Raw genomic sequence first — 23,509 nt, 5'->3', positions numbered from 1 at the left:
ATGGGGCGGAGTTACATGATAATAGGAGGGGTATGGGGCAGAGTTACATAATAGGAGGGATATGGGGCGGAGTTACATAATAGGAGTGGTATGGGGTGGAGTTACATAATAATAGGAGGGGTATGGGGCGGAGTTTCAACGAATAATAAGGGAATGGAGCGGAGTTATGTAGAATAATAAGGGGTATGGGGTGGAATTCCATATATTAATTGGGGTATGGGGTGGAGTTACATATAATAATATGGGGAATGGGGCGGAGATACATATAAGGGGTATGGGCGGAGTTACATATAATGGGTTGGGGCGGAGTCACATATATTAATAGGGATATGGGGCGGAGCTACATAGAATATTTGGAGGGCTATAGGGCAGAGTTCTATAAAAAGTAATAGGAGGGATGTAGGGCGGAGTTATGTGAAGTTTCTCCATCTATCGCCTAATATAACCGTTATCTTGGAGGGTTGTGGTGCAATATGGAGTAATTAGGGTAATATGATTTCTATAGGACGGTTCTGTAGAGGATACACAGGAGCGGTGATATACGGAGGCTTAGCACTAGGTGATCGGGAGCGGTCAGTTGTCAGAGGTCGGGTTGGTGGAGCGCTATTCTATGCAGTGGATGTAATAGACCATATAGTTCCACCTATAACACTGACGTCACGTCCGGTATTGAGTGCGGTAATGCTCAGTCATTCTATATGCTGTGGTACTCTCATTTCCCAGCACACCTCTGATAAAAAGCCCTAATAATGCATTGCGGGGGCACAGTTAGGCACAGCGGGGTAGTATGGGGGGCGGGCAGGTGGTGCAGGCGTGCAAAAGTGAGGCATGCAGTTCCTTGTGCCCAGTTCAGTCTTCCTTCTGCAGTGCAAATGGTCTCCCAGAGACCAGTAACTGAAAGAAGACTGCACATGGAGGTCCACATGTGGCGGCGATACAGTCTGAGGTGGAAGCAGCAACATCGCAAGAAGCGGCAGCGCAGCGACCGGCTGCCGAGGAGCCAAGATGGGGCGGTGAAGGCGCTGACAGGAGAGTTTTTTGAAGCGAAGCCTGTGATTGAGTGCGGAGACATTGTCCTCGAGGATGAGATTAGCAGAAGACGCTGGTGCCCCAGAAGTTCAGCGCCACCATTAAACAGCTCCAGTGCTGGTTATAAAGTAAAAGAAGACTGATGGAGCCGGGAGGATCTCTCCAGCAGAGAAGACGAGAAGTTCTCCGAGGGAGAAGGAAGCAGGACACCTCTGAGGTGGGAAGCTCATCGATGGGCACGGCTTTCACGTGATTGTATTGCATTATATCAAGGCTCGTCTTCATCCCTCCTCTGGCCCCTTGTGCCGCCCAAGGACAGTGCTGTATTGCTATGTTTTGTGAGTGAAGCGTGCCCACACCTGCTGGAGCTGGGATCGGGAGATTCGGAGCACTGAGGGCACCAGTCTGTGGTTCCCGGCAGGCAGTGGTGGGTGCCGGCGGTGAGGCAGACGTACGGGGCTGCTCTCTGCAGAGCGGCTGCGCTGGATGAAGGTGCCAGTAGGATGTGGATAATGCTCTGTCTCCAGTGTAGAGGATGAGAAGACGGAAGATGCCAGTCTACGAAGGGGGCTGTACCTCGGCAGGGGGTGCTGGGAGAGCCTGTCCTCCTCCAGCTGAAAAACATCAAGAAGAGCGGAGGGAAAGGAGTCAGGCAATGAAGAGACTTTCTTCCTGCTTCTAGCTATGTGCATGCTCTGGGCGTCTTCGGGGAGCACCCTGTATCTTGGGCCTCCACCACCTGCCCCTCCCAATAAAGCTGCTTGGGTGGCAGCAGGTGAGATCTGAGGAGCAGCGGGCGCTGGTCAATCACACAGTCACACAGTTTTGGTTCACGAGGTAGAAATGAGGTGACTCGAGCTGCACGGTGAGGCCAGTGTTACTCATCCTTATGGTGTATGGTCTCTGTCACTGCACAGCATATCCCTCCACCTCCAGATAACTGATGGTGTCCCCCGAATCTACTCTGACCACATAGATGGAGTGCAGCTGTGTATCTGTGGATGAGCTACTGCATATTACACATGGGAGTCCACTGTATTACTGTCCGGATACAAGACGTCTGTACGGCCAATAACTTGGGGACAAGACTATGACACCTACGTGTGAGAGGGACACAGCCAGATATTTAACACCGGCAGCTGTACTGGGACTATCACTGAGGTCCATAGAGAAGCCATCTATATAGTAGGGCTGAGGGGCCATGTCCACAATCTTCATCTATGTCACCATTCACCCGAAACAGAACCAGCACACAACACAAGACAAGCATGCAGACACACATGGGACACATTCACATCATGCAGTACAACTACACAGTAGTTCCGTGAACGGAAATTGGATCAATCTGAGAAAGTTCCACAACTACAATGTAAGCCATCATATAACATCACAACTACAATATAACCCATGTCCCAACTACAATGTAACCCACCCTATAATGTCACAACTACAATGTAACCCATCACACAATGTAACTACAATGTAACCCATTATATAACATCACAACTACACTGTAACCCATCACACAATGTAACTACAATGTAACCCATCATAAAACATAACTACAAAGTAACCCATCACACAGATGTAACTACAATGTAACCCATCATATAACATCACAACTACAATGTAACCCATCACACAATGTAACTATAATGTAGCCCACCATATAATGTCCCAACTACAATGTAACCATGTAATCCACCCTATAATGTTAAAACTACAATGTAACCCATCACACCATGTAACTACAATGTAACCCATCATATAACATCACAACTACACTGTAACCCATCACACAATGTAACCCAGCATAAAAAATGAATGACAACTACAAAGTAACGCATCATACAATGTAACTACAAGGTAACCCATTATATAAAGTCACAACTACAATGTAACCCATCACACAATGTAACTACAATATAATCTATCATTTAACATCACATCTTCAATATAACTACAATGTAACCCAAAACAAAACATCACAACTACAATGTAACTCATCACACCATATAACATCACAACAACAATGTAACCCATCACAATATAACTACAATGTAACCCATCACAATGTGACAACAATGAAACCCACCATATGTCACAACTACAATGTAACTACAATGTAACCCATCACACAATGTAACTACAATGTAACCCACCATATAATGTCACAACTACAATGTAACCCATCACACAATGTAACTACGATGTAACCAATCATATAACATCACATCTACAATGTAACTACAATGTAACTCATAACATCACAGCTACAATGTATCCCATCCCATAATGTATCTACAATGTAATCATCATATAACATCACAACTACAATGTAACCCACCATATAACATCATATCTACAGTGTAACCATCACACAATGTAACCTACTATATAATCTCACAACTACAATGTAAACCATCCCATAATGTATCTACAATGTAACCCATCATATCATGTCACAACTACAATGTAATCCATCACACAATGTAACCACAATGTAACCCATCATAAAACATCACAACTACAATGTAACCCTTCACACAATGTAACTACAATGTAACCCACCATATAACATCACCACTAGAATGTAACATATCACACAATGTAACCCACCATATAATGTCACAACTTCAATGTAACCCATCACACAATGTAACTACGATGTAACCAATCATATAACATCACATCACAATGTAACTACAATGTAACCCATAACATCACAGCTACAATGTATCCCATCCCATAATGTATCTACAATGTAATCCATCATATAACATCACAACTACAATGTAACCCACCATATAACATCATATCTACAATGTAACCATCACACAATTTAACCCACTATATAATCTCACAACTACAATGTAACCCATCCCATAATGTATCTACAATGTAACCCATCATATCATGTCACAACTACAATGTAATCCATCACACAATGTAACCACAATGTAACCCATCATAAAACATCACAACTACAATGTAACCCATCACACAATGTAACTACAATGTAACCCACCATATAACATCACAACTACAATGTAACCCATCACACAATGTAACTCATCAACATCACAACCATAATACAACCCATAACACAATGTGACAACAATGTAACCCATCATATAACATCACATCTACAATGTAAACACCACACAATGTAACTACAATATAACCCACTATATAACTTCACAACTACAATGTCCACTATATAACTTCACAACTACAATGTAACCCATCACACAATGTGACAACAATGTAACCCACCATATAACATCCCGACTACAATGTAACCCACCACACAATGTGACTACAATGTAACTCATCATATAACATCATATCTACAATATAACCCATCACACAATGTGATAACAATATAACCCACCATATAACGTCAAAACTACAATGTAATCCATCACAATGTAACCTATCACCCAATGTAACTACAATGCAACTCACAATATACCTTCACAACTACAATGTAATCCATCACACAATGTGACAACAATGTAACCCACCATATGCCACAACTACAGTGTAACCCACCATATAACACCACAACTACAATGTAATCCATCACACAATGTAACTACAATGTATCCCACCATATAACGTCACAACTACAATGTAACCCATCACACAATGTGACAACAATGTAAGCCACCGTATAATGTCACAATTACAATGTAACCCACCATATAACACCACAACTACAATGTAATCCATCACACAATGTGACAACAATGTAAGCCACCATATAATGTCACAACTACAATTTAACCCACCATGTAACGTCACAACTACAATGTAACCCACCACACAATGTGACAACAACGTAACCCACCATATAACATCACAATTACACTGTAACCCATCACACAATGTAACTCCAATGTAACCCACCATATAACGTCACAACTACAATGTAACTCATAACACAATGTGATACCTACTATGTAATCCATCATATCATTTCACAATTACAGTATAACATAACTCATTATACAATGTAACTACAATGTAACGCAAACCATGTAGCCTATCATTCAAAATAATTACAATGTACCATATCATACAAATGTAACCGTGAGGTAACCCATCACACAATATAACTCCCCTGTAACCTATCATACAATGTCACTACAATGTAACCCATTACACAATCTAACATACCATATAATAAAACTACAATGTAATTATTACACAATATAAGTGGATTGTTACACATCAATGTAACCCACGAGGCAACATAACATACAATAATAACACTACAATGTAAGTACAATGTAACTCATCATACAATGTAACTCGTACAATATAAGTACACTGCAACCCTCCCATATAACATTGCTCTTTATCTTTTGAGCTGTATACTCAGGACTCTTCTTGCTATTCCTCCGAGTATCCACTCACCAGTCATATAACCTCTCCCTCACCCTCATGTATCGCTTCTACCACCCTTATTACTATTTCTCCTCCTCCTCTCCATACTGTAATTAAGGACCCATATACCGCCTCCATCCAATCCTTATTACTAGGTCTCCTACTTTCTGCAGCACCCCATGGCAGCATGGACTGCTCCTAATCGGCTCCACCTCGAGGCTGATGTTGCGAGTCTGCTGGTGAGTAATACGCAGGAGATGTGGAGCTCCTTCTGCTTGTAATCACACGTCAGGTCAGTAGTGCGGTCATCTGCTCCCCGGACAGTAGCCCCATAGCGTCCTATGTCGTCTCTTACCTGTCTCTGAGGACCGGTGGGATCAGACTCCCTCCTTCGCTGTCGTGCTGCTGATGCTGAATGGGAGTGGGATGGACTGGCTGGTGGGGGTTCAGCCCTGTTTTCGGAGCCCTCATTCCGGGAGGATGTTTCTTCCTCGGCCACAGTCTGCATGGCCCGAGGTCTGACTTCATGTACCTTTGGCCTGACTGCTGCATCTGTCCCTCCAGACCTTCGTCTCTCTTCCCCCTCATCCAAGGGTCGTAGTTCCTCGGGCTCCTCGTCAGTGGTACCTGAGGTCGTTGGCTCTGCCCCAGGGTGGAAGTCCTTCAGCTCAGTTTCTTTGTCAATGATAACCCATTCCTTGCTGTCAAAGTCCTCCTCCTCAGCCAGTGGTACGGAGCGGAAGGCATTGCTCAGGGCTTCATGCTCCACAGATGCAGATACCTCCATACGGCCACTGGCTTGTCGGTCGATCTGACCTGTATCAATGGACAACATCTGGGCAGGCTGTGAAGAGCAGACCTGACGTGAAGGAGATGCAGGCAGGTCCATACGGGATCTGGAGTAGAGATGACAAAGATAAAATCAGAAGAAGACCAAATCGATGGGGGGAACCCCTGGGGGACCCCCCTAGCAGAGGTGACATGGGCAGAGCTTGTAGGAAGCGTAATATGTCTGCTCCTCCTGGCTATATGAGGAAACAGGCCTTCTACCATGCAGAAGCTATGGCTGGGGAGAAGTGTGGAGGTGGCACAGGCCAGTGACAGCCAGGTGTGCAAGTGTGGTGTTTGGTGGGAACAACCACTGCTACGCAGGGTATAGCAGTCAGTGGTTTCTGTGGGTTTGAATTGGTCCGTCTCACCTCCTCTCCGGGAGATCCACTCTCTCCGCTGTAGAGAGTCGCTCTGATTCGGGGCTGTTTACACGACGGTAACGGAGGGAACGGGCCTGTGTGGTGGGCGACTCTGGAGGAGCCCGGACAGGAGAACTAGGACAACCATGACGACTGTGTTCATCCTCCATCAGGCATTGTGTCTGGGGAAACAACAAGTCCAACAAGTTGGTAATATTGAGAGTGGACAGATGGACACTGCGGTGAGGGGCTCCGGCCACCACAGTGAGGGGCTCCGGCCACCACAGTGAGGGGCTCCGGCCACCACAGTTAGAGGCTTCAGTCACCACAGTGAGGGGCACCGGCCATTGCAGTTAGAGGCTTCCGTCACCACAGTGAAGGGCTCCGGCCACCATAGTGAGGGAATCAGCCACTGCAGTGAGGGTCTCTGGCCACCTTACTGAGGGACTCCGGCCATCACAGTGAGGGGCTCCAGCCACTGCAGTGAGGGGCTCCGGCCACCTCAGTGAGGGGCTCCGCCCACCGCAGTGAGGAGCTCCGCCCACCGCAGTGAGGAGCTCCGCCCACCGCAGTGAGGGAATCAGGCCACCGCAGTGAGGGAATCAGGCCACCGCTGACCTTACTGATACTGATCCTCAGCTTGTTCCGATTCACATCCGTCTCCTCCCAGACCTCAGTGTCATTGAAGCCGACATTGGGGACCTGCCCAGTGATGTCTGCCGGCCGGCCAGGAAGGATGGGGGGCGCATTCTCCTGGTCACTGAGGTGCTCTCCCTGCAGGACATCTTCAGTGTTCTCCCGCAGTAAGTCGCCCGGCACTGGGGTCACGTTCACGACCCTAAAAGATACAGGAGAATGAAGGGTTAATACCTATGACAAAAGTCTCATTGTGGTTGTGGCTGAGTGACCTCTGAAATCAGGAGAGAACACAGGAAGAACCAGCGCTACCCCCAGACAGGGGCATCCTACCCAAACATGGCTGCAGTCTGCCGGGTGTTTTGCTGCGGAGGCGTGGACGTGCTGCTGGACAGTAAGATGTCTGTCCCTCCTTTCTCCCAGTCAAAGGCCTCGTTCTCGGTTATTCCGCGCTCCTTCATACTGTTCTCAAAGACTGACATGATCATCTGCAAGAAGAGGAGACTGCGGCAGCCGCACACACAGGCATGGCAGGCAGAGCAGGGGCCGCCACTCAGGAAAGATGCCACGGCCGCTGCTCCTGTATGTGCTGTACAGGGGACTGCCTTCATGTGTGTGTACAGGGGACTGCCTCCATGTGTGTGTACAGGGGACTGCCTCCATGTGTGTGTACAGGGGACTGCCTCCATATGTGTGTACAGGGGACTGCCTCCATGTGTGTGTACAGGGGACTGCCTCCATGTGTGTGTACAGGGGACTGCCTCCATGTGTGTGTACAGGGGACTGCCTTCATGTATGTACAGGGGATTGCCTCCATGTGTGTGTACAGGGGATTGCCTCCATGTGTGTGTACAGGGGACTGCCTCCATGTGTGTGTACAGGGGACTGCCTCCATGTGTGTGTACAGGGGACTGCCTCCATGTGTGTGTACAGGGGACTGCCTCCATGTGTGTGTACAGGGGACTGCCTCCATGTGTGTGTACAGGGGACTGCCTCCATGTGTGTGTACAGGGGACTGCCTCCATGTGTGTGTACAGGGGACTGCCTCCATTTGTGTGTACAGGGGACTGACTCCATATGTGTGTACAGGGGACTGCCTCTGTATGTTTGTGTGAGAGAATAGTCCATTTTGTTCCTACAATGGCCATCTTGTCCTATAGCTAATGATGTCATAGCGTTCAGCTAGCACTAATGGGCGGGAAGTCTCATTTCTGTTCACGCACCTATTGTTCTTATTTGTGCATAGTTCTGAGGCGCTATTTCTTTGTTTGGGTATTCTATATAAACTGGTCACATTATGTAATAAAGCAGAAAGTTTCAGTACAGCACAAACGTGTGTACTGCAATGATTTCTTGAGCGCTCGTAAAACAAATTTTATTAGTTTGGAGTTCTAGAAGCACAGAAGGAGAGTATTTCACTCACAGAATTTGTTGCCAAAAAGGCCCGGGACAGACTGCATAATACCATCCGGACCTCGACTGAATAGCGATCTTTTAGAAACAGTAATGCTGAAAGCTGCAGCATAAGGTAAGAAGCTTATTCTTACATTATTACCTTACTTACTAATTGGTTTATCTCAAAATCTGGATGAGTTATATTGCAGTAAATAGTCTGGTCCAAGAACTGGGAAAAGTTACCTATGCCTTTGTGAACTGTGGTCCTGGGATGTGGACCAGTGTGTAAGTGTGAAACATAGTGGTCCTTGTACTTGGGGGATTGCTAGATACGCTGAGCCTTGTTGGCTGTTGTGTGTGATCAATTCAACAGAGGGGGATCTTGTAGTGCATTTACTGGTTGCATTGTAGGATTGTGGCTGTGGCTGTGCGGTACATGTAGGGTTTTAAGTGGCTTTGGTTACTTGTATATAATGTTATTATGAATATTATATAATAATGATACAAGCTCTGAGGAAGCTTGTGGGGCAAGTATGGAGGCTTGCTATAGTAAATGGATACAGAAACCCAAGGGAAAGACAAAGAGAAGAGTGTTCAGTGTGAAGACATGGAAAAGAATGTTATAGGCGGAGATTCCCTGGATGGGGTCGCCTGGCTTATATGTGTTCAGGTAAAATGGCTGCTATTCATTATCATAAGCATGGGGAGAACAAAGAATGTAAATGAGGGGGGAGGGGTGAAGAAAGAAACCACACGTGTGAATATTTATACAATGGACTGGACGGACTCAGACAGAACCATTAATATCTTCTACCAATAGTGGACCAGGACTGTGGATATGTACAGTATATATAGTACAGTATATATTATATATAGTACAGTATATAGAAGGGAAAGATAATTGTTTACTTGTAGTTTGATCAGATGTAAGGTCAGCTCCCCACATGCTCCGACCATCCTCTAACAAAGAGCCACGTGGTATCTGGAGGAGGCCATATATCATCCTCTAACAAAGAGCCACGTGGTATCTGGAGGAGGCCATATACCATCCTCTAACAAAGAGCCACGTGGTATCTGGAGAGGCCATATACCATCCTCTAAGAAAGAGCCACGTGGTATCTGGAGAGGCCATATACCATCCTCTAACAAAGAGCCACGTGATATCTGGAGGAGGCCATATACCATCCTCTAACAAAGAGCCACGTGGTATCTGGAGAGGCTGTATGCCATTTCCTCACATCTGTACACTTGTGGCGAGGAGGGGAATATAACAATATAGGTCAGGGCTGAGACACTCCAACAACTGACAGACATGAGGCCCGGCCTCCACTAAATGACTGAATATAAATGATTAGGTCATTATACAGAAGCTGTTACTAGCGATAAGACGCCTGTTCTCTTATTCACACAAATCCAATCTGCAGATAGAAGTGTAGGGTGAAAACCGAGGAATGAGCAAATATAACGTGGTGTGTCTGCCCCTAATAATAAAGTAATGTTTGGGGCAGTCAGAAAGGATCTGTCATTAGTAGATGAATGAGTATTTGCAGATGTGAGACTCGGGGATCAACATTGTAAAGTCCTGCAGCATTGGAGCTGACAGAATAGAGGGGGCAATAAGAAAAAAACCTTACATGATGTACTTCAGAGAAAGAAGCCCTGATAAATAAATATTTTACAATTTGTGGCTGAATTGAATAGATCTGAGAGACGCATGTTGTGAACAGTCTGTGGATGAAGAAAAAATGCCTCATAAGGAGGGACGTGTAGACTTATATCTTGAAGAGGGAAGATTTTTTTTATAAAAGACCTTTTTGCACTTGTCTGAGGGAAGGAGCAGGACGCGATTCAAACTTATAGAACAAAAGACAGTAAACTTTATCTTACAGGGAGAAATTAAAAAAAAGAAGTAACCTCCACCACCTAACATGGCTGAAAGCACATGGCCCTATTGTCTCTTACAATCCAAAGACCAAAAGAGAAAAAAAAATTAAAAAATACCGCTTTAAATAAGTGTTTTCCCTACAATTCATTGTAAATTATTTTTCCTCACTAGGATATTGGAAAAAGTAATTAGCAATAATTTATTTTTTATTTTGTTTTACTGATCCTACCTCAATGAATAAATTAACTTTGGACAAGTTTAGATTTTCTAGATAATAGAGCAGGGAAGTCTGTTGTGTCTGCAAATGATGGTTTTCTATGGGAAATCATCAAAGCATTTTATAGTGATTTACTCGGATAATGTAGTTTTATTCCATGTCTCTGCTCCCAGACTACCAATATTTGTTTTTTTCTTCCTTCATGGACATAAAGGGACAGTATACATTGACAGTGTTATCACAAGATGCCCATAATTCACTGATAATGTATATTACTCGCTGAAATGTCCTCCATTTTGCAAGCATTGACTGCTCCATATCTGGAGGTTGTGTTGTTTTAGTTTTAATAATAATCTTTATTAAAAATATTAAAAAAAATCTAGTGGTATGTGGAGAATATATGGCTTTCTGTCTTTATCACATCTCATGTCAGCAATCATCTATTTTCCTTTTGTATTTCCCAGCAGAGAACTAACTACAGATCTGTCAGTAGACAGTAATATCACAGAGGAAAGAAAGATTACAACACAGAAGCCTAAACTGGCCCAAAACATGATTTACAGCAGAGCCCTGTGCCTTATTATCCCGTTAGTCTGGACCTGTCACCAGAGCTGCATCTCTTGTATCAGAGCCATTTCTGTGGTTCAAGCCAAGGTTGAAAAGGCCACAGAAATGGTTCTCTATTACAAAGTTACAGATAACATGAGATATATTATGGTGTTCTTTGTTAGACACAATCTAGACACCTTGTGACATGAGAAACCTATAAAGGCCGCAGAGTGTGTATGAGCTCAAATGGAGGCTCTCCTGTTATTAAATGAGCCTGGCATAGTGAAGATAAAGCTCACACCTGAGCTGACAATTATGGAGCCAGAAGCTTGCACATATGCAGCCAATAAAGAAGCAACAAACAGACCTAGAGTTGAAAATCTTTTACCAATGCAGACCAGCACCTCTGTGGCACCTGTCACTTCTGTGGCACCTGTCACTTCTGATGTTCTTATATCCCTACAGGAACAGGAGGTTCAACAAGGAACGGAGTGTGAGACGCAGGGAGCCCGGACGGAGGAAGGTCTGTGGATAAAAGGCGGTAAGCTTTCTCTGCCATGAGATCTCTACTCAGTGACGGTCCAGTAACCCATGGACTAATACATCTAACAAAGACAGTTATAAAGTGTGGTGGTGGACAAGGTATGGGTGACACCAGGGTTCAGTACCCAGGTGGCCAGACACAGCCAGTCTTCTAAGACGTGTGCCTAATACAAAGTAGAAAAATCTGTAAAGACCTCGCAGAAACCCCTCATCCGCTCTACTGCTCCAGAGAATGCAGATTGATCATATACATCCACAAAGTACAGGTTTATAGGAGTTTGTGTGAATTTCTTTCCTGGATTGATCTGAGGCATATCCAGTGGAGAAAACTACATTAATGTGGAAAACCTCATGAAGGAGGTGGTCTGTAGAAATGGAGTTCCTGAAGTGGTAAAAAGTGTATATTATATACAGTGCCTACAAGTAGTATTCAACCCCCTGCAGATTTAGCAGGTTTGATAAGATGCAAATACGTTAGAGCCTGCAAACTTCAAACAAGAGCAGGATTTATTAACAGATGCATAAATCTTACAAACCAACAAGTTATGTTGCTCAGTTAAATTTTAATAAATTTTCAACATAAAAGTGTGGGTCAATTATTATTCAACCCCTAGGTTTAATATTTTGTGGAATAACCCTTGTTTGCAATTACAGCTAATAATCGTCTTTTATAAGACCTGATCAGGCCGGCACAGGTCTCTGGAGTTATCTTGGCCCACTCCTCCATGCAGATCTTCTCCAAGTTATCTAGGTTCTTTGGGTGTCTCATGTGGACTTTAATCTTGAGCTCCTTCCACAAGTTTTCAATTGGGTTAAGGTCAGGAGACTGACTAGGCCACTGCAACACCTTGATTTTTTCCCTCTTGAACCAGGCCTTGGTTTTCTTGGCTGTGTGCTTTGGGTCGTTGTCTTGTTGGAAGATGAAATGACGACCCATCTTAAGATCCTTGATGGAGGAGCGGAGGTTCTTGGCCAAAATCTCCAGGTAGGCCGTGCTATCCATCTTCCCATGGATGCGGACCAGATGGCCAGGCCCCTTGGCTGAGAAACAGCCCCACAGCATGATGCTGCCTCCACGATCTTGTCTCTGATGGCCTTGGAATGCTCCTTTGTCTTTCCCATGTTGACCAAGTATGAGTGCTGTTCACAAGTTTGGGGAGGGTCTTAATTAGTCAGAAAAGGCTGGAAAAAAGAGATAATTAATCCAAACATGTGAAGCTCATTGTTCTTTGTGCCTGAAATACTTCTTAATACTTTAGGGGAACCAAACAGAATTCTTGTGGTTTGAGGGGTTGAATAATAAATGACCCTCTGAATAAACTTTTCACAATTTAAAAAAAAAATAAAAAAAGAAATAACATTCTTTTTTGCTGCATTTCACACTTCCAGGCTGATCTACAGTCCAAATGTCACAATGCCAAGTTATTCCGAATGTGTAACCTGCTAAATCTGCAGGGGGTTGAATACTACTTGTAGGCACTGTAAGAGAGGTCATTATAGAGATCTCACAGTATCTGGGGATTAGCGGCTTTCCACACTCCTGTTGTAGCTGTTCTGTTTTGTCACAAGTCAGCTTATGGGATCACCAGTGAGGTCTTCTCAATTTGGCCTCTTCAGACCTAATCAAGATCGAGCGCTCGGAGAAAAAGACCAGCATCCATGTGGGCATGATCAATTTTCTGTTTATTTAACCAAAGTACACTTTATTTATACCATTTACAGATCAATGTGATATTGCAAATAAGGCTTCTAAGCTGGACTTTACTAGTTGCTCATATGACCTTTAAGTTTTAGCAAAGCAAAAATGTAGAGTCATGCATATGAGATAAGAAGAAGATAAGAAGAACATTTAGAGACAAAATAATCCTTGAGCATGTCTCTTATTCCGAAGGCTCCATAATGACTATGAACTACCACCAGATATACTTACTAATAACAATAAAATATCTTTAATGAAGGTATATAGAAACTATTAACCCTTCTATATCACTCCTCACCCTCCACAGAGCAGAGGGAAGGGGGAAAGGCTGAATGGGGCATTAACATGTAACAACCCAGAAGATAATGGTGGAGACTGGCAAGTCATGGACAGAATGCTAGCTTTTCTTTTCTTAATGAATAGGTCAGTGGGATATCCTGACCAGGCATGTGCGAGTCTTATATATTTGTCTATATAGTGTGATATACAGGTGTATTCTCCAATTACAGATCCTAAATCAGTGTCAGGAGCACGTGGTCTCCAGCCAGGAGCCTGGGTGACCCTAAAAAGACGAGAAAGAGCCATGAGCCGAGATTAGACAGGCCGATCCAGCCAGGGAACGCGCTCCTATATACCTCCCGATATATACCCAAAATCTGAGGATGCAGGGAGCGTGCGCCTATTTACCTCCCGATATACCCAGAATCTGAGGACACGGGGAGCGCGCTCCTATACACCTCCCGATGTACCCAGAATCTGAGGACGTGGGGAGCGCGCTCCTATATACCTCCTGATATACCCAGAATCTGAGGACGCGGGGAGCGCGCTCCTATATACCTCCCAATGTACCCAGAATCTGAGGACACGGGGAGCGCGCTCCTATATACCTCCCGATATACCCAGAATCTGAGGCCACGGGGAGCGCGCTCCTATATACCTCCCGATATACCCAGAATCTGAGGACGCAGGGAGTGCACTCCTATATACCTCCAGATATACCCAGAATCTGAGGATGCGTGGAGCGCGCTCCTATATACCTCCCGATATACCCAGAATCTGAGGACGCAGGGAGTGCACTCCTATATACCTCCTGGTATACCCAGAATCTGAGGACGCGGGGAGCTCCTCCTATATACCTCTTGATGTACCCAGAATCTGAGGAAGCGGGGAGCATGCTTCTATATACCTCCCGATGTATCCAGAATCTGAGGACGCGGGGTGCACGCTCCTATATACCTCCCGATGTACCCAGAATCTGAGGATGCGGGGAGCGCGCTCCTATATACCTCCCGCTATATACCAAAAATCTGAGGACGCAGGGAGCGTGCGCCTATTTACCTCCCGACATACCCAGAATCTGAGGACGCGGGGAGTGCGCTCCTATATACCTCCCGATATACCCAGAATCTGAGGACACGGGGAGCGCGCTCCAATACACCTCCCGATGTACCCAGAATCTGAGGACGTGGGGAGCGCGCTCCTATATACCTCCTGATATACCCAGAATCTGAGGACGCGGGGAGCGCGCTCCTATATACCTCCCAATGTACCCAGAATCTGAGGACACGGGGAGCGCGCTCCTATATACCTCCCGATATACCCAGAATCTGAGGACACGGGGAGCGCGCTCCTATACACCTCCCGATGTACCCAGAATCTGAGGACGTGGGGAGCGCGCTCCTATATACCTCCAGATATACCCAGAATCTGAGGATGCGGGGAGCGCGCTCCTATATACCTCCCCATATACCCAGAATCTGAGGACGCGGGGAGCGCGCCCCTATATACCTCCTGGTATACCCAGAATCTGAGGACGCAGGGAGCGCGCTCCTATATACCTCCCGATATACCCAGAATCTGAGGACGCAGGGAGCGCGCTCCTATATACCTCCCGATATACCCAGAATCTGAGGACGCAGGGAGTGCACTCCTATATACCTCCTGGTATACCCAGAATCTGAGGACGCGGGGAGCTCCTCCTATATACCTCTTGATGTACCCAGAATCAGAGGAAGCGGGGAGCATGCTTCTATATACCTCCCGATGTATCCAGAATCTGAGGACGCGGGGTGCACGCTCCTATATACCTCCCAATGTACCCAGAATCTGAGGATGCGGGGAGCGCGCTCCTATATACCTCCCGATATACCCAGAATCTGAGGACGGAGGGAGCGCACCCCTATATACCTCCCGATATACCCAGAATCTGAGGACGTGGGGAGCGCGCTCCTATATACCTCCCGATATACCCAGAATCTGAGGACGTGGGGAGCGCGCTCCTATATACCTCCTGATATACCCAGAATCTGAGAACGCGGGGAGCACGCCCCTATATATCTCCCGATATACCCAGAATCTGAGGACGCGGGGAGCGCGCTGTTATATACCTCCTGATATACCCAGAATCTGAGGACGCGGGGAGCGCGCCCCTATATACCTCCTGATATACCCAGAATCTGAGGACGCGGGGAGAGCGCCCCTAAATATCTCCCGATATACCCAGAATCTGAGGACGCGGGGGCGCGCCCCTATATACCTCCCGATGTACCCAGAATCTGAGGACGCGGGGAGCGCGCTCCTATATACCTCCCGATGTACCCAGAATCTGAGGACGCAGGGAGTGCGCCCCTTTATACCTCCCGATATACCCAGAATCTGAGGATGCGGGGAGCGCGCTCCTATATACCTCCCGATGTACCCAGAATCTGAGGACGCGGGGAGTGCGCCCCTTTATACCTCCCGATATACCCAGAATCTGAGGACGCGGGGAGCGCGCTCTTACATACCTCCTGATATACCCAGAATCTGAGGACACGGGGAGCACGCTCCTATATACCTCCCGATATAACCAGAATCTGAGGACACGGGGAGTGCGCTCCTATATACCTCCCCATATACCCAGAATCTGAGGACGCGGGGAGTGCGCTCCTATATACCTCCCGATGTACCCAGAATCTGAGGACGCAGGGAGTGCGCCCCTTTATACCTCCCGATATACCCAAAATCTGAGGACGCGGGGAGCGCGCTCCTTTATACCTCCCGATATACCCAGAATCTGAGTACACGGGGAGCGCGCCCCTATACACCTCCCGATATACCCAGAATCTGAGGACGCGGGGAGAGCGCTCCTATATACCTCCTGATATACCCAGAATCTGAGGACGCAGGGAGCGCGCTCCTATATACCTCCCGATATACCCAGAATCTGAGGACGCGGGGAGTGTGCTCCTATATACCTCCCGATATACCCAGAATCTGAGGACGCGGGGAGCGCGCTCCTTTATACCTCCCCATATACCCAGAATCTGAGGACGCGGGGAGTGCGCTCCTATATACCTCCCCATATACCCAGAATCTGAGGACGTGGGGAGCGCGCTCCTATATACCTCCTGATATACCCAGAATCTGAGGACAAGGGGAGTGCGCTCCTATATACCTCCTGATATACCCAGAATCTGAGGACGCAGGGAGAGCGCTCCTATATACCTCCCGATATACCCAGAATCTGAGGACGCGGGGAGAGCGCTCCTATATACCTCCTGATATACCCAGAATCTGAGGACAAGGGGAGTGCGCTCCTATATACCTCCTGATATACCCAGAATCTGAGGACGCGGGAAGCGCACACCTATATACCTTCCGATATACCCAGAATCTGAGGACGCGGGGAGTGTGCTCCTATATACCTCCTGATATACCCAGAACCTGAGGACGCGGGGAGCGCGCTCCTATATACATCCCGATATACCCAGAATCTGAGGACGCGGTGAGCGCACTCCTATATACCTCCTGATATAAACAGAATCTGAGGACGTGGGGAGTGTGCTCCTATATACCTCCCGATATATCCAGAATCTGAGGACGTGGGGAGCGCGCTCCTATATACCTCCCCATATACCCAGAATCTGAGGACACGGGGAGCGCGCCCCTATATACCTTCCGATATACCCAGAATCTGAGGACGCAGGGAGCGCGCTCCTATATATCTCCCGATATACCCAGAATCTGAGGACGCGGGGAGAGCGCTCCTATATACCTCCTGATATACCCAGAATCTGAGGACAAGGGGAGTGCGCTCCTATATACCTCCTGATATACCCAGAATCTGAGGACGCGGGAAGCGCACACCTATATACCTTCCGATATACCCAGAATCTGAGGACGCGGGGAGTGTGCTCCTATATACCTCCTGATATACCCAGAACCTGAGGACGCGGGGAGCGCGCTCCTATATACATCCCGATATACCCAGAATCTGAGGACGCGGTGAGCGCACTCCTATATACCTCCTGATATAAACAGAATCTGAGGACGTGGGGAGTGTGCTCCTATATACCTCCCGATATATCCAGAATCTGAGGACGCGGGGAGCGCGCTCCTTTATACCTCCCGATATACCCAGAATCTGAGGACGCGGGGAGTGCGCCCCTATATACCTCCCGATATACCCAGAATCTAAGGACGTGGGGAGCGCGCCCCTATATACCTCCTGATATACCCAGAATCTGAGGACGCAGGGAGCGTGCTCCTATATATCTCCCGATATACCCAGAATCTGAGGACGCGGGGAGCGCGCCCCTATATACCTCCCGATATACCCAGAATCTGAGGACGTGGGGAGCGCGCCCCTATATACCTCCTGATATACCCAGAATCTGAGGACGTGGGGAGCGCGCTCCTATATATCTCCTGATATACCCAGAATCTGAGGACGTGGGGAGCGCGCTCCTATATATCTCCCGATATACCCAGAATCTGAGGACGTGGGGAGCGCGCTCCTATATATCTCCCGATATACCCAGGATCTGAGGACGCGGGGTGCGTGCTCCTATATATCTCCTGATATACCCAGGATCTGAGGACGCGGGGTGCGTGCTCCTATATATCTCCCGATATACCCAGGATCTGAGGACGCGGGGTGCGCGCTCCTATATATCTCCTGATATACCCAGGATCTGAGGACGCGGGGTGCGTGCTCCTATATATCTCCCGATATACCCAGCATTTGAGGAAGCGGGGAGTGCACCCCTATATACCTCCCGATGTACCCAGAATCGGAGAATGCGGGCAGTACGCTCCTATATACAGTGCCTTGCAAAAGTATTCAGCCCCCTTGAATTTTTCAGCCTTTTCCCACATTTCAGGCTTCAAACATAAAGATAAAAATGTTAATGTTCTGGTGAAGAATCAACAACAAGTGACACAATTGTGAAGATGAAGGAAATTTATTGCTTATTTTAAGCTTTTGTAATAAACAAATAAGTGTAAATTGTGGCGTGCAATATTATTCATCCCCTTTACTTTCAGTGCTGTAAACTCCCTCCAGAAGGTGATTGAGGATCTCTGAATGATGCAATGTTGTCCTAAATGACTGATGATGATGAATATAAGCCCCTGTGTGTAATCAAGTCTCCGTATAATGCCCCTGCTCTGTGATAGTCTCATGTTCTGTGTAAAGCGCAGAGAGCATTATGAAGACCAAGGAACACAACAGGCAGGTCCAGGATACTGTTGTGGAGAAGTTTAAAGCCGGATTTGGTTACAAAAAGATTTCCACAACTTTAAACATCCCAAGAAGCACTGTGCAAGCGATCATATTAAAATGGAAGGAGTATTATACCCCTGCAAATCTACCAAGACCCGGCCGTCCATCCAAACTGTCATCTCACACAAGGAGAAGACTGATCAGAGATGCAGCCAAGAGGCCCATGATCCCTCTGGATGATCTGCAGAGATCTACAGCTGAGGTGGGAGAGTCTGTCCATAGCACAACAATCAGTCTACACTGCACAAATCTGGCCTTTATGGAAGAGTGGCAAGAAGAAAGCCATTTCTCACAGATATCCATAAAAAGTGTTGTTTAAAGTTTCCCACAAGCCACCTGGAGACACCAAACATGTGGAAGAAGGGGCTCTGCTGAGATGAAACCAAAATCAAACTATTTGGGTACAATGCCAAACGATATGTTTGGCGTAAAAGCAACACAGCTTATCACCCTGAACACACCATCCCCACTGTCAAACATGGTGGTGGCAGCATCATGGTTTGGGTCTGCTTTTCTTCAGCAGGGACAGGGAAGATGGTTAAAAATGATGGGAAGATGGAGCCAAATACAGGACCCTTCTTGAAGAAAACCTGTTGGAGTTTGTAAAAGACCTGAGAATGGGACGGAGATTTGTCTTCCAACAAGACAATGATCCCAAACATAAAGCAAAATCTACAATGGAATGGTTCACAAATAACCGTATCCAGGTGTTAGAATGGCCAAGTCACAGTCCAGACCTGAACCCAATCGAGAATCTGTGGAAAGAGCTGAAAACTGCTGTTCACAAATGCCTCCATCCAACCTCACTCAGCTCCTGCTGTTTACAAAGGAAGAATGGGTGAGAATTTCAGCCTCTTCATGTGCAAAACTGATAGACACATACCCCAAGAGACTGCAGCTGTAATCACAGCAAAAGGGGGCGCTACAAAGGATTAACCTACAGGGGATGAATAATATTGCACCCACAATTTTCAGTTATTTATTTTTATAAAAATTTAAAATAAGCAATAAATATCATTCATCTTCACAATTGTGTCCACTTGTTGTTGATTCTTCACCAGAACATTAACATTTTATCTTTATGTTTGAAGACTGAAATGTGGGAAAAGGTTGAAAAATTCAAGGGGGCTGAATACTTTTGCAAGGCACTGTATTAGGTCTCCTCTCAGTCTTTTCTTTTGCAAGCTGAACAATCCTAAATCCTGTAACCATTCCTCACAGGACATGGTTTGCAGTCCAGTCACCATTCTGGTCACTCTTCTCTGAACTTGCTCCAGTTTGTTGATGTAAAATGTGGTGGCCAGAACTGGACACAGTATTCCAGATGAGGTCTGACCACAGAGGAGTAAAGGGGGATAATGACTTCACGTGATCTAGACTGTATGCTTCTGTTAATACATCCTACAATGGTGTTTGCGTTTTTTGCTGCTGCGTCACACTGCTGACTCCTGTGTAGTCTGTGACCTTTAGTATACCTAAGTCTTTTTCACACATGCTGTTGGATAGCGCTATTCCTCCCATGCTGTATATGTCACACATGCTGTTGGATAGCTCTATTCCTCCCATGCTGTATATGTCACACATGCTGTTGGATAGCTCTATTCCTCCCATGCTGTATATGTCACACATGCTGTTGGATAGCTCTATTCCTCCCATGCTGTATATGTCACACATGCTGTTGGATAGCTCTATTCCTCCCATGCTGTATATGTCACACATGCTGTTGGATAGTTCTATTCCTCCCATGCTGTATATGCTCTTTTCATTATTCTTGCCAAGATGTATGACTTTGCATTTCTCCCTGTTATAAACCATTCTATTAGTTGCTGCCCATTGTTCCAGCTTGTTTAGATCGTGTTGAATCCTCTCTCTCTTCTCTAGTATTCGCTATTCCTCCTACCACTGTGTCATCAGCAAATTTAATCAGTTTACCCTTAATACCGTCATCTAAATCATTGATAAAGATGTTGAACAACACGGGGCCCAGGACAGAGCCCTGTGGTACCCCACTTGAGACAGTCTTCCAACCAGATGTGCAGCCATTTATGACCATCTTTGACTCCGATCACTAAGCCAGTTACAAATCCATTTAACAGTTGCCTTGTCCATTCCACACTTGGTCACATTCTTTCAATAAGGATTTTATGAGATACTTTGTCAAATGCTTTGCTGAAGTCAAGATTTACTTTATCTACTGCATTTCCCTGATCCACCCAGTCAGTGATTTTGTCATAGAAGGAGATTAAGTTAGTCTGACATGACTTCGTTACAAACCCATGCTGGCTCTGGTTAATCACTTCATTCTCATCCAGGTACTTGCATAAATGTTGTTTAATAATCTGGTCAAAGCTCTTTCCTGGTATGGAAGTCAGGCTCACAGACCTGTAGTTCCCGGGGTCACCTTCTTCCCCTTTTTGAAGATGGGGACAACATTTGCTCTTCTCCAGTCTTCTGGAACTTCTCCTGTTCTCCAAACATTTTCAAAAATGATGAAGAGTGGTTCTAATATTTCCTCTGCTAACTCCTCCAGTACTCTGGGGTGTAATTCATCTGGACCTGGGGACTTGAATTCATTAATGTTAGCTAAGTATTCCCTCACTATCTTTGTTTATAGATGGCCTGGATTCTTCTAATCCTACAATAGAACGGTGAAGATCAGTTCATTTTACTTTTTCAGAGAAAACAGATGCAAAATAGGAATTTAAGAGTTGGGCCTTCTCAACATCATTTTTTACAACTTCACCATTTTCATCATGTAAAAATTCCTATAACATCTTTGACTTTTATTTTTTTTTTGACATAACTTTAAAGAAGGGAATTTTGTTACTCACCGTAAATTCCTTTTCTTCTAGCTCCTATTGGGAGACCCAGACGATTGGGTGTATAGCACTGCCTCCGGAGGCCACACAAAGCAATTACACTAAAAAGTGTAAGGCCCCTCCCCTTCTGGCTATACACCCCCAGTGGGATCACTGGCTCACCAGTTTTAGTGCAAAAGCAAGAAGGAGGAAAGCCAATAACTGGTTTAAACAAATTCACTCCGAAGTAACGTCGGAGAACTGAAAACCGTTCAACATGAACAACATGTGTACCCGAAAAACAACCAAAAATCCCGAAGGACAACAGGGCGGGTGCTGGGTCTCCCAATAGGAGCTAGAAGAAAAGGAATTTACGGTAAGTAACAAAATTCCCTTCTTCTTCGGCGCTCCATTGGGAGACCCAGACGATTGGGACGTCCAAAAGCTGTCCCTGGGTGGGTAAAGAATACCTCATGTTAGAGCTGCAAGACAGCCCTCCCCTATAGGGAGGCAACTGCCGCCTGCAGGACTCTTCTACCTAGGCTGGCGTCCGCCGAAGCATAGGTATGCACCTGATAATGTTTGGTGAAAGTGTGCAGACTCGACCAGGTAGCTGCCTGGCACACCTGTTGAGCCGTAGCCTGGTGTCGCAATGCCCAGGACGCACCCACGGCTCTGGTAGAATGGGCCTTCAGCCCTGATGGAACCGGAAGCCCAGCAGAACGGTAGGCTTCAAGAATTGGTTCTTTGATCCATCGAGCCAGGGTGGCCTTAGAAGCCTGCGACCCTTTGCGCTTACCAGCGACAAGGACAAAGAGTGCATCCGAGCGGCGCAGGGGCGCCGTGCGGGAAATGTAGATTCTGAGTGCTCTCACCAGATCCAACAAATGTAAATCCTTCTCATACCGATGAACTGCATGAGGACAAAACGAAGGCAAAGAGATATCCTGATTAAGATGAAAAGAGGATACCACCTTCGGGAGAAACTCCTGAATGGGGCGCAGCACTACCTTGTCCTGGTGGAAGACCAGGAAGGGAGCCTTGGATGATAGCGCTGCCAGCTCAGACACTCTCCGAAGAGATGTGATCGCTACCAGAAAAGCCACTTTCTGTGATAGTCTAGAAAGTGAAACCTCCCTCAGAGGCTCGAAGGGCGGCTTCTGAAGGGCAACTAGTACCCTGTTCAGATCCCATGGATCTAACGGCCGCTTGTACGGGGGTACGATATGGCAAACCCCCTGTAGGAACGTGCGCACCTTAGGAAGGCGTGCCAAACGCCTCTGAAAAAAGACGGATAGCGCCGAGACCTGACCTTTAAGGGAGCCGAGCGACAAACCTTTTTCTAACCCAGATTGCAGGAAAGAAAGAAAGGTAGGCAATGCAAATGGCCAGGGGGACACTCCCTGAGCAGAGCACCAGGATAAGAATATCCTCCACGTTCTGTGGTAGATCTTAGAGGACGTGGGCTTCCTAGCCTGTCTCATGGTGGCAACGACCCCTTGGGATAATCCTGAAGACGCTAGGATCCAGGACTCAATGGCCACACAGTCAGGTTCAGGGCCGCAGAATTCCGATGGAAAAACGGCCCTTGGGACAGTAAGTCTGGTCGGTCTGGTAGTGCCCACGGTTGG

General features: G+C 46.4%; 1 protein-coding gene across 3 annotated transcripts in view; it reads right to left on the bottom strand.

Moving 5' to 3' along the window:
* The window catches only part of TTBK1 (tau tubulin kinase 1), a 250,497-nt gene that overhangs the window by 37,633 nt on the left and 189,355 nt on the right, over positions 1–23,509 (bottom strand). For all 3 annotated transcript variants that reach the window (XM_075338944.1, XM_075338943.1, XM_075338945.1), the window contains 4 exons: positions 7,581–7,735; positions 7,230–7,449; positions 6,621–6,793; positions 5,777–6,317 (listed from right to left, as the gene is read on the bottom strand). In XM_075338944.1, the coding sequence (XP_075195059.1) occupies positions 5,777–6,317; positions 6,621–6,793; positions 7,230–7,449; positions 7,581–7,735 (1,089 nt within the window). The remainder of the gene's footprint in view (positions 1–5,776; positions 6,318–6,620; positions 6,794–7,229; positions 7,450–7,580; positions 7,736–23,509) is intronic.

The sequence above is a fragment of the Anomaloglossus baeobatrachus genome, chromosome 3 (genome assembly GCF_048569485.1).
Source record: "Anomaloglossus baeobatrachus isolate aAnoBae1 chromosome 3, aAnoBae1.hap1, whole genome shotgun sequence".
Lineage (NCBI taxonomy): Eukaryota > Metazoa > Chordata > Amphibia > Anura > Aromobatidae > Anomaloglossus > Anomaloglossus baeobatrachus.
Note: the sequence above shows the minus strand (reverse complement) of the source record. Positions and strands in the feature narration are given on the sequence as shown.